The sequence below is a fragment of the Miscanthus floridulus genome, chromosome 6, assembly GCF_019320115.1.
Source record: "Miscanthus floridulus cultivar M001 chromosome 6, ASM1932011v1, whole genome shotgun sequence".
Classification (NCBI taxonomy): Eukaryota; Viridiplantae; Streptophyta; class Magnoliopsida; order Poales; family Poaceae; genus Miscanthus; species Miscanthus floridulus.
Window position 1 is genome coordinate 131828192 of NC_089585.1, and position 13103 is coordinate 131841294.

The 13103-nt window shown below is 40.0% G+C and overlaps 1 protein-coding gene and 1 pseudogene across 1 annotated transcript; one reads left to right on the plus strand and one right to left on the minus strand.

Annotated features, from left to right (window-relative positions):
* Positions 1–909: 909 nt before the first annotated feature.
* LOC136461256 (uncharacterized) lies at positions 910–4285 on the minus strand. The gene is made up of 4 exons (XM_066460626.1): positions 3325–4285; positions 2436–3213; positions 1593–1680; positions 910–1509 (listed from the first exon to the last, which is right to left on the minus strand). Exons 1-4 carry the CDS (start codon positions 4283–4285, stop codon positions 910–912), a joined length of 2427 nt encoding a protein of 808 aa, XP_066316723.1.
* A 1144-nt stretch (positions 4286–5429) lies between these two features.
* LOC136461257 (uncharacterized) lies at positions 5430–12142 on the plus strand (annotated as a pseudogene).
* The last annotated feature ends 961 nt before the right edge of the window (positions 12143–13103 follow it).

Below are 13103 nucleotides of genomic sequence, written 5' to 3' on the forward strand. Positions count from 1 at the left end.
GATGCTTCTGTAGCGTCCGGTGTCCTCCAGAAAGAGAGCAGAGAGCACCTGGAGCCATCTGATGCGTCTGGTGTACATGACCGAACGCTCGGAGGAGTCCGGTGTCGTGCTGTCCTTCTCCTGCCTTCGGTCGGACGCCAGCCTGTGGAACGAACGGACGCACCGCAACTCAGAGTCCGGTCATTCTCTGTGTGCTTCACTGTGTTGAAGGGACGCACGGTGTGAGTCCGGTCATGTCAGCGCGTGCGTCCGATGTCGAGTTCGATCACTGTATGTGCTTGTCTCTGGACTTTTTCTCGTTGCATGCTTGGGTTTTCTGTTGTAAACCTAGTAGCCCCAGGCCTTGGATTGTCTTACGCTTTCTAATAAAGCTGGCATGAGCATTTGATCTAAAAAATGAGTCACGCAAGTATTTAGACATGCTATTAGCTAGTGTATTCTGTAGACCTAATGGCTGGCAGTGTATCATAGCTGGTGGTGACTGTGCCAGCATTGAGTTCAACTTCATGTATTCTGTAGACCTATTGCTGGCGTTGAACCTAGGGAAGGATAAGTCAACTGCAATTAGACTACTCTTCCCTTAAGATGTCTGTATCCCTCCATGTAGAATATTGCTGGCGTTGAACCTAGGGAAGGATAAGTTAACTGCACGTTTTAACATAAGCATGCTGTTGATCAGCTAAGAACATCCAAACATAATTCAAGAAAAATTGTGAATACTTAAACGAAAAAATCATCATTAGCTTCGTCATCTGTCGCAACGGCAGGTGCGACAACTCCATCGTCAATATATGCGTGTATATCATCTTCACCCTCATCATTTAAATCTTCATCATTTGGTTCTGGTACAGACTGAGCAATTGCTTTCTGAATAACAGAAGTATCAATTGCTTCCCCTTCCATGTCCGTTCATCGCCAATTCATCAAGTCTCCCTGATCGCTTCTAACAGTCATGTCCTCCACCCCAACAAGCAATGAGTCAACATCAATTTCTGCTTCCTCTTCAACACTAGCTGATTCTGGCATGGAGAAAAGGTTTCTTGGTTTGATTCGAACAACGCTACACCAATTTGATTTCTTTGCGTGTTTGACATAAAACACCTGCTCTGCTTGTGTCGCCACAATATAGGGATCATCTGAATATCTGAGACGGGTAGTATCAATATCTATAATTCCATATCGATCTTTGTTGTACCCTTTACCTTTGTTCTTTGTTGGAGCGGGGACATCGAACCAATCACACTGAAACATCATCACTTCCTTTCCACCAGTGAATTGTAGAGAGATAATTTTCTTAATAACTCCATACCAGTCCATATTACCCGTACTTTCATCACCCTTGACAAGGACACCACTATTTTGTGTGATCAAGCTCATCTCTGCCGACACCGTCCGAAATAGGAAGCCATTGATGAAACATCTATTGAATACATGAGCACGATCATCTGGTCCTTGAGAAAGGTTGTACATCTCCTCACTAGCTTTTCCTTGGTCATATTCTTGTTTGGTCTGTACTTCCATTTAACAAAAATTAATAAGATGCTTTCATTACGTGCATCATAATATGAATAAAAAAAATTCTGGTGACTCACTTTGTCCTCAAACCAACCAACAAATTGCTGCTTATGTTTTCTCTTAACATTATGCGGATTATATTCCTTTAGTGAAGCCTTATGTGCACTGCAGTGGGCAGACCAAACAAAATGCAAAGAATTAGTAATATATCACGTGAACAAAAAAAATAGCATGCTGAAAATGTTAAATTTAACTCACTCAGGCAAAGTAGCACACTCCTCAGTATTTGTGAGTATGTAGTGCCTTATTCTCAGCATCTCGGATTCGTCCAAGACCACGAAACTATAGCCTTTCGTACTGTAGTCAAGGTCACCAAAAATGCTCAAACCAGATGGTGGTTCAGGTGCTACGGCGCTTTCATGACGCTCTGGGCTAGTTGGCATGTCTTTGAAGAACAAAGAACAAAATGTCATGCACTCTTCTGTGATATATCCCTCCGCTATTGAGCCTTCAGGATGTGCTTTGTTCCTCACATAACCTTTTACCGTACACAGATATCTCTCCACGGGATACATCCATCTATAGCATACAGGTCCACCAAGTGAAGCCTCTTCAGCTAGATGAACTGGCAAATGTACCATGATGTCAAAAAAGTAGGTGGGAATATCATCTCAAGCCGACATAGAGTCTCCCTAATTGAAGCACTCATGTTAGCAAGCTCCTTTTCATCCAGCTCCTTTGAACAAAGCGAACTGAAGAACCTACTCAAGTCAATCAATGGGACAACAACTTCTTGAGGCAGAATGTTGCGTAGTACTAATGGTAAAAGTTTCTGGAATATAATATGATAATCATGAGTTTTCAGACCAGACAGCTGACACCGATTTTCATCCACACATCTTTGGATATTGGACGCGTACCCATCAGGCAACTTAACTTCATGTAGAAATTTGCATAAAAGTTTCTTGTCATCTTTCTCTAATTTGTACAAAGCAGGTGGTAAGGTGAACTTACCATTCTCATGCTCTGGATGCTGATCCATCCTTATCCCCAGATGCTGCATGTCAAGCCGAGCTTCCTCATTATCCTTACTTTTACCTTCTATGTCTAGCAAAGTGCCCAATATGCTCTCACATATATTTTTCTCGATATGCATCACATCCAAGTTGTGCCTAATAAGCAATTTTTTCCAGTACGGAAGCTGGAAGAAAATACTCTTCTTCCTCCAGTTGTGCCATCTCTTTTCTTCGTCACGCTGCTTCCTTTTTCTTGATTCAGGGCCGAATGTGACTTGGTCAAAACTATCATAGTGTTGCAACACCTGTTCTCTAGTCAGTGGTTGTGGAGCCTCCCTATATTCTGTCTTGTTGTTGAAACTGACCTTGTTTTTGCGCCACTTGTGGTCCATAGGCAAAAAGCGATGATGCCCCATGTAGCAGTGCTTCTTCCCATGCTTCAACCATAAGTAGTCTGTTTCCATATGGCAGTATGGACATGCAAACTTGCCTTTCGTACTCCATCCAGAAAGCATCGCATATGCTGGAAAGTCATTGATTGTCCACAGTAGAATTGCATGCAAATCAAAATCCTTCCTCTCCTTTGCATCCCAGGCTTTGACACCCTCTTCCCAGAGAACTTTGAGCTCATCAATTAGAGGCTGCAAGTACACATCAATGCTAACACCAGGCGATCTCGCTCCTGGGATCATCATCGATAACATCCAATACGACTGTTTCAAACACAACCATGGCGGAAGATTGTAAGGAATTAAAATCACAGGCCAACAACTGTATGACACATTCAACATACCAAACGGATTGAATCCATCAGATGCCAGACCAAGCCTGACATTACGAGGATCCTCTGCAAACCATTCATAGGATGCATCCACATGTTTCCATGCTTTGGAGTCCGCAGCATGTTGCATTTTTCCATCAACCACCAATTCTTCCTTATGCCAGCGCATATATGATGCTCTAGTCTCTGACATATATATCCTTTGGAGCCGTGGAATCAGTGGGAAGTACCGTAGGATTTTACGTGGAACACGCTTTTTTGAGCCACAACTACTGCCAACATCCTGTACCTCTTTAGACTGCTTCCACCTTGTCTCACCACATTTTGGGCAATTATCCAGGCCCTCATATTCTTTCCCTCTAAATAACACACAATCATTATAGCATGCATCTATCTTTTCATAATTTAGACCAAGATCTCTAACAACCTTTTTGATCTTCTCCATACTATCTGGGAGGCAGTGTCCTTTAGGAAGAATAAGTAAGAACAGCCCAAGTACGTACTCCATGCAAGCATTACTACAACCAAACATGCACTTCATCTGAAACATTTTGACAATGAAAGACACCTGGGTAGCTTCCGTGCAGCCTGGAAACAACTCCTTCTTGGCCTCTTGTAGCAATTTAAAGAACTTCTTTGCCATCTCATTTGGCTGTTCCTCATCGATTTCTCCACGTATAGTACCCCTGATCAAAGAATGTAACAATTCTGTGGTACCAGCCCTATCATCAACATCATCATCATTATCAATAGCTGAACGTTCACATATACTTTCCTGTTCTCGGATGAAGCTTCCATCAAAACTTTTCCGAAGCAAATGATTCTGAACATCCGACCGTTTTCTAAATGACATGGAACGACATGCTGAACATGGACATGGTGCCGTTCCTCCTTTAGAGCTGCCTCCAAAGGTGCTATCAAGATAATCTGTTAATCCTTGTTGCCACTCTGCAGATGCCTTATCCAGCCGCATCCAACTTCTACCTTGGTGTGACATTGATTTGAACACCTGACAAACACACACAAAGATAAATAAGAACATGCTACATATTGGAAACAAAGCAGTGGCGAATCTAGGATTTTAGGTCAGGGTATGCACCACAAAAAAATTCATACACAATTCGGTAAATCCATTTACCAATTCGGTAATAAGGTTTAAATTCATGAATTAAGTGGAAGCCATATCTACTAAATACAATTTAAATTAATGGATCAACTCTGTTCCTCATCGATTTCTCCACGTATAGTACCCCTGATCAAAGAATGTAACAATTCTGTGGTACCAGCCCTATCATCAACATCATCATCATTATCAATAGCTGAACGTTCACATATACTTTCCTGTTCTCGGATGAAGCTTCCATCAAAACTTTTCCGAAGCAAATGATTCTGAACATCCGACCGTTTTCTAAATGACATGGAACGACATGCTGAACATGGACATGGTGCCGTTCCTCCTTTAGAGCTGCCTCCAAAGGTGCTATCAAGATAATCTGTTAATCCTTGTTGCCACTCTGCAGATGCCTTATCCAGCCGCATCCAACTTCTACCTTGGTGTGACATTGATTTGAACACCTGACAAACATACACAAAGATAAATAAGAACATGCTACATATTGGAAACAAAGCAGTGGCGAATCTAGGATTTTAGGTCAGGGTATGCACCACAAAAAAATTCATACACAATTCGGTAAATCCATTTACCAATTCGGTAATAAGGTTTAAATTCATGAATTAAGTGGAAGCCATATCTACTAAATACAATTTAAATTAATGGATCAACTATTAGCTTCAGTCGCTTGATGCTAGTATGGATTGAATTGCAAGGTAAAAAAATTACAAATACTGCAACAGAAGCCAATGAGACTGTACTATTGATTAGTGATTACTGAAACCACTTACCGCAGCCACAGGAGTCACGAGTCAGGGACGGAGGGATTGTAGATCGATCTGCAGTGACCGTACTACTGAGAATGAAGCACCACGATTAGAACTGAGAATTCAAGGGAACTCTGATCCGATCTGAGCCCTAAGATTGATCGGCAGCAGGGAGGATGCATCACCTTTGATCTGTAGCAGGAGGACGTGCGCCTCCAAGGGTCACGGGAGGATACGAGATGTACCTCCTAGTGCCGGCGTCCCCTGGTCTCCTGCATGGACAAAACAGATCTCTTACGTAAATACATGCAAGTCAAAACATGGTTAGATAATAGTATAAAAGAATAAAAATACTAGTCCATGCAACAACATGCAACTAGTCTAGTGGTTTGTTCATGACCTGGGCAATCGTAAGGGCACAGGTTCAACTCCTTTGCCCCTCACATTATTTGTTATTTTTTCAAAATAATTAACAATTCACTTATTAGACTTCTCATTTTTACTTTTGTGCTTTTCTCCTACAATTTTTTTACCTTTTGAAAATCAATGTGTTTTTTAACAATTTTTGTTTAACTTTTCGAATTCAACGTGTTTTTTTAACAATTTATGTTTATCTTTTAAAATTCAACATTCCAACAACATTTATAAAATTTTGAAAACAATTTCTATCGTGGTTACTATATATTGTTGTCGTCATCCATTTACTTGCCCTGTCATTTCCAACAACCTAATATGTAGACTCATCTCATGTACTACCACGTCATGTGTCACCAAGTTTCCGATCATGTCCAGCTAGTACCTAATTGTCATATGTCACCGAGTTTCTGATCGTGTAGTGAACTTGATGCATCCTTCAAGATCTCACAACATGGGCTTCATCCCCAGCCCTGGATGCTGCCGCTACCGATGCACCAAGACTTGGAGTGAGCTAGGTTCTCATAGTAGAACTCAAATATAGCGACGAATACCACCGTGACGACACTTGCAGCCGAGGGCGCCCCACCACGAACAATGATACAAAGAGAAAAAATGCCTAAGTGAATTCGAAAATGGTTTATTGTTCCAATACAAAATCATGTACTGTCATTTTATTATTTTTCTAAATATGATGTAATTATCTTAAAATTATAAAATGTAAAAAAAATCGCACAACTATTAGAAAAAGAACAAAATAAATCACACAAATACAAAAATGAATCATGTAATTAGATTAGTTTATTTGTTAATTATTTTTACACCGTGCATCGCACTTATCTAGTTATATATTATAGTTATTAAAACTATTTTAAAACCTTTTTACAATTTTCTATATTTTCTCTTTATTTATTTCACATCAGGAATAGTCTTTTATTTATTACTTTTTTTGTTATTGTGCGAAACCTGGCGCTCAAAATTGAATCCGCGAAAACTTTCGGCAGCGCGCGCCCTCGTCCCGCGAAAAAACACCAGCTGCTAATTACTCTTCCTCCCTCCCTAATACAGAGCGATTTATATTCCTATCCTAATCTAATCTGCATCACAGTAGAAGAGGAGCCGCCGCCCCCAACCATGAGGTCGCCGCCGCCTACCATGAGGTCGCCTACCAGGAGGTCGCCGCCGCCTCCGCCTACCAGGAAGACGCCTACCACGAGGTCGCCGCCGCCTCCGCCTACCAGGAGGTCGCCGTCGCCGCCGCCTCGGCCTCGGCCTCCGCGGAGTCCGCCTACCAGGAGGTCGCCGTCTCCTCCGTCCAAATCCTTTACTTAATGGCTCAGTTTGTTTTGTCATTCTAGCAACAGTTTGGCATCTTTTTTTCTCCTGGATAAGCCACAAATCCTTTAAGTCTGCACATATGCAATGGTTGCATTAACAATTTCTTTCTATCATGGAAATACACAGGTGTCATTTGATGTGTTATGGTGTGGTTTAGGTTGAGAGGGAGGGAGGGGGCCAGCCAAGCAAGAGAAAGATTTTCCTTCTAATTCCTGCATTCCTTTTCTCATGGTAGCCAATGGTATACATAGCCATTATAGGAATCCCTATCACCCCTTATAAGTTATTGTAGGCACATAGCACTTGCAGCTAACAAATTTTGACATTGCCAAAATGCTATCCACTAAATTTTGACATTTGGCACATTGTTCCTATCATTGCTCTAACTACTGGCATACACTACGTAGCTTGAACATCCATATATGCTATTTGAGTATGAGTACATTGTTTATTCATTTAACAAGTATACCTGTGCATCAATTAATTTATTTCCTGACAATTGTAGGAAAACATTCTAGAAAATAGGAGATATGTGGCAAGTACTTATTGATTTCTTGGGGGGACCCCAGGGCCAGAAACGTGCCATATTGGACCTTGACCGTGCTAAAATTACCTTTGCCAACTTATTGAAGTTCAAAGTTAAGATGGGTTATTCTACGAGGGACTTCATGTACTATATGAAGAGATGTGGCAACGATACAGCTTTGCTGCAGCGTATAGATTACGAAGAAGATGCATTAGCAATGATAGAAGATTGTATGCAAGAGAAGAAAATTAGGATAGCAGTTTCAGACACTCAGCTAGATCAGGAAGGAGAATATGCAATCACACCAATTAAGCAACGTAGTACACATGAGGAAGTTAGTGGACAAGGAATTCAGGATGAAGACATTGATGCGTACAAGGTGTGGCTCAATAAGCTGCCACAGGATGAAAACAACCCAGGTACTAATGTACTAGAAAAATACATCTCAATGATTTTTAGGTACAGTTCTCAAACTTACACTATATATATAACATATATATATGCATCTTGCAGAATTTAAGGATGACACCTGGCTGAATACTGTTGCAACATATAAAGAATGGTTGAGGAGGGAAGGGCCTCTTAAAGATATATGTAATCTGATTTTGTTTTATCTTGGCATTAGTGGAAGCCTTAATATTTACATATATTTCCAACTCCATTGTAACTGTGTACTTTCACTTTTTTTGTATGTGCAGATGCATATTTAGATGATGAAACCATTGAAGAAGACGGAAGTGGTGACAATAGCGCAGCACCAATGCAGTTTCCAGCTCATGCTCGTAGGCCAAAGGCCTCTCATAAAGGTATGCAATGGTTCAAAGTGTTCATACATTACTATAACATAAAAATGCTGATTTATAATGTTAACATACGTTCCATTTTGTAACATCAATTTTACAGTAGGGGTTGGCGACAAGAGAAAGATTGGGTGAGGAACCTTGAAAGGTTTATCGGTCGAAGCTAAGAGATTTAAACTTAGCACTGAGAAACTTAGTATAGATTTCTCATCCACAAAAGGCGGTCCTATAGGAGATAACTATCGCTCGTTTGTTGATGAAATAGTTCGGTTTACAAGAAAAAGGACTCCACTTATTGGAGTTAAAAAGTGGGGAGATGTCAAGCAGATTGTTAAAGATAAAATAGCACGAGATATAATGGTACGTTACAGTCTTGCTCCCGCATATGATAAATTAATTCTTTGTAATATCTTAATTGTTCACAATTTGTTGGTCATCCCCTTTCTACAGGTTAGGTGGAACATTGAAAACAATGATGAAGAGAAGGCTAGGATATGGAAGATTGCAAAGTATCGTTACAAAGGTTGGCGAGCTCAATTCAGTGCCACATACAAGGCATACAACAGTTATCATGAAAGAATGAAACATAAGCCAGATGATTTGGACATTGTGGAGTGGCACTACTTGGTGTTGTATTTTGGAAGTGAAAAATTCTAGGTTCCAAGCCTCTGACATATATGTGTTTATTGTCTGTATTTTGTAGTGCAACTAACATATCTGTGTTTATATTAGCGAATGAGCACCATAAACTCTAGCAATTCCCAGCATCGATAGACAATACATCTTACAGGATCAAAACCTTTTTCACAAGTTAGTTTTGAGCAGGTAATGATATGGAACCTAATCTTCTTCTTTTATTTTTTACCTAAACAGTAACAATGTTCAATTTTCACATCTTAGAGAAACCTGGAGACTAATGAAGAGCCAGATGGTTTGACATTTTGGAGGAGTACACGCACCAAGGAGGGCCAATGGTCTTCTGATGCTGCTAAGGAAATATATGTAAGTGCTACTTTGTTCATTAGTCCTTGTGTTCGGTTTGGCAATTCTATCTTTATGCTATTTTCAGTTTTTAGCTGTGCCACCTGTTCTTTTTGGTATAGCAAGTTAGGATGAGCCAAATGCTTCCAAACTTTTTCTGTGGTCTCCTGGTAGCATATGCTAGCTGCTGTAATTTTTGTAGAGCATTGTTGAGTGTCAAGTGCTACCGGACGCTGGACCGGACGCATAGTTTCCACGTCCGGTCAGTGTTGCAGAGTGGCTGTGGTCCATTTTTCGACCGGACGCTGAAGAGAGTGCATGACCGGACGCACCGAGACTTGGAGTCCGGTCACGAATAGAGAGTGACCAGAGAGGGTTTTTGCTGAGCGGACGCATCCGGTGATGAGTGACCTGACGCACATGCGCATCCGGACAGCTCAAATGGCTATTTTCTGCTGATGTACTGTTTCAGCTTGTATTGTTGTGACTAGCACGTCCGGTCGTGTGCAACTGCGTGTCCGGTCATGTCATCAGCTTGTAGTTTTGTTTAGCTTTTCAAATTCAACGTGTTTCTATCGTGGTTACTATTGTTGTCTTCATCCATTTACTTGCCTTGTCATTTCCAACAACCTAATATGTAGACTCATCTCATGTACCTAATATCGTACTTATGCTTTATGTAGTTAAGTTATGTTCTTTAAAATGATTTGAATAGAGCTGGGCTACTTGGTAAAATGAGTGTCCAGTGATGTATGTTCTCATAACATGTTTTATTCATTTATCTCCAATGTCATACATATCTCTGAAATGCTAGCGTTCAACTGTCCATTGCTTTCTCATAACATGTTTTATTCATTTATCTCCAATGTCATACATATCTCTGAAGTATCCATTTTACCTAATTCTTATTATACTTGAATTGGAATTGCTGTTGCTACTTGCTAAAGTTGAATACACTAATTGTGTTCTTAAATTTAGGAAAGCGCCTTCTCCAAAGTTGCAGAGAGAATTGAGTTGGAAGCTTCTGTGATTTCAAAAGAACAAGAAAGGCACATTCTTCATGAAACCTACAAGGAAACCACTAGATGCAGGAGCAGGAAAGGTCCTGGACATGGATACATGGCAAAGTATCCGACCCGAAGCCAACTTATGAATGAACGAAATGAAGAGCAGGCTCATGCATCTGCATTAGCAGCAGCAGCCCAACAGAAGAATATTGAGATGCAAGCTGAGGTAGACAAGTTAAAAGAACAGCTTACCGTTCAAGCCGCTGAGAGGGAGAGCGACAAGGAAAAAATTCAGCAGCTGCAACATCAACTGGAGAGTACAAGTAGCAAGATTAGAGAAGAACTAAGGCAAGAGTTTTTTGCACTAATCAAACAACAGAATCAAGCACCGCCTTTGGTACTAATACTACTTCTTAATTGTTACCAACATCATTGTTTTTAGTAAAGCTTGATTACTAATGTTTCTCCTTATAACTCCAATGCTAGAATGCTGCACCAACCATAATAGCCCCTCAGCCTACAGAAACAGCCACTCATCCTTCAGAATTCACAACCAATGCTACTGGTATTGAAAATATGGTTAGTGGAAATGAAGGTGCAGATTTAGCACAGGTATTATTTTTTTGATGAATGCAAACTGCAATGTAATGGATACCTACATTTAATCTAACATAATGTGTGAATCTTTTTTTTAAATACGAAGGCTACTGTTAGTGCAAATGAAGTTGCAAATTCAGCACAGGTACTATTTTTTGATAAATGAAAACTGTAATGTAATGAAAAAGGATACCTACATTTAATCTTGAGGTAATGTGTACATCTTTTTTTTTAAATGAAGGCTGGTACAAAATCTGCGCTGGGCATACATAATGCACCTTCTAATGGGCCTGCTGTTGTTCCCACTCCTAGCCAAAGACCAGAACAAGTGCAAAAGGTAATATACTTCAAAAATATCACCTGTACTTTAACAGATTCTTAGAATTGCTAAGTGGTGATTACTCCTTCAAATCTTCTTGTTTTTGCAGACTGTACAAGATAGTGAATTAGTGAGCAATAAGATGAGTATCCAACCTAGTCGCCTCACTCGCAGCAATGCCAACAGATCACTTTTCCCAAATGACAAAGGCAGTAATGAGTCTTTGAAGTTTATTACTTCACATACACTGAGGAATAATGCTGCAAGTAAAAAGCGAGTTTTGAGAAATAAATAAGGAAAGGTATGAGCTCAAAATCTTATACATGAATCAGGTGTCATTTTAAGTTGTTGTCCAGATTATTAACATGAACTTTGTTCACTTATACATGAATCATGTGTCCTTGCTGCTGCTGCTGTAAATTTTGCAAAGAAATACATGAAACTTGATAAGTTTTGTAGCGAGAGCACAGAAAAGTTAAACATGTCCTTGCTGCTGCTCCTGCTAGCATTCCAATTTTGATTAGATAGTGAACAGCTTTAACTGATAGTGTCAAGCTGCTGTAGAGTGTTGCTTTCCACACCGGTGGGATTGGTGAGTTCTAGTAGTGCCATGACCCGGTTGGATTGGTCCCTGTGCCTATGCTGCTACTAGTCTTTGAGGACTTCATTTTAGTGATGCTACTTTGCAATGAACAACTGATGTTTGGCTAGATGGTACTGCAATCATTAGGATTTTGCAAGTTACTGATTTTATTCCCTAGATAGTCTTACTGGATTCTAGTGTTATGCTCTTTATGCTCAAACCTGCAGAAAGTGTCCAATGTTAATCAACTCCCCTGTTCTCATGTAAGCATGAGTAAAACCTTGATTAGCATCTACCATGCTGTCTATGTTTGATTCCAACTGTGTGATCAATTGTATATATTACTAATTCATGTCATTTTGACTTTTTCAGGAAGATCAACCTTGAGGGAGTCTTGGTAAGCTGAAATGAATCTAATATTGTGCAACGAGAAAGATATCATGTTGATCTGTGCTAAGAGACATTTATTTTTGTTTATGATTGCCTATTTGTAGCATAAGTTAGTGGTTTGTAATGCAGTTCAACTTTGCAATTACCTATTTGGAAATAGGAAGGCATTTGACTTCCTCACATTGTACAAATTATTGAATGCTTATGATCCAAGTTATTAATATGATTGCCTTTTTGTGCCATTGAATTTTGTAATTTTATGAATTTCTGTGCAATGAATCCGATGCAATAATTGGTTGTCCTCCCAATCTCATGTCGATGCAATAGTTCGTATTGCAGCGAACCAAAATGGTGATGCAATAGAACCTCTTGCATCCAACCTCATGTCGATGTAATAGTTTCTATTGCATCCAACCTTGTGTTGATGCAATAGTTCGAATTGCATCAAACATAAAGTCGATGCAATAGTTCGAATTGCATCAAACATAAACTCAACATAAACTCGATGCAATAGTTCGTATTGCATCGAACCAAAATGGTGATGCAATAGGTTCTATTGCATCGAACCTAATATCGATGCAATATAGTCTATTGCACCGAACGTTGGCCGTTGCAATAGATGTATTGCATCAACATGATTTGGATGCAACAAGCTATTGCATCTCTTAATTTTGATGCAATAGACAACGGACGGACGATGCAATAGCTGCTTCTCACATCAACCACAAGTAACCGATGCGAAAGGCTATTGCATCAAGACCACTTGCATCGGCTGGCATCAAATGAGAAATTGATGCGACACCGAACTATTGCATCTATTTTAGACCTATAACATCAAAAATTAGCCGGTGCAACAAGGTCAAAATTTAGTAGTGTGACAACATAAGCATAGCATCTACTCAAACCTGCACTTGTGGGACTCTTAGGATGGATATATATATATATATAATGTAAATGC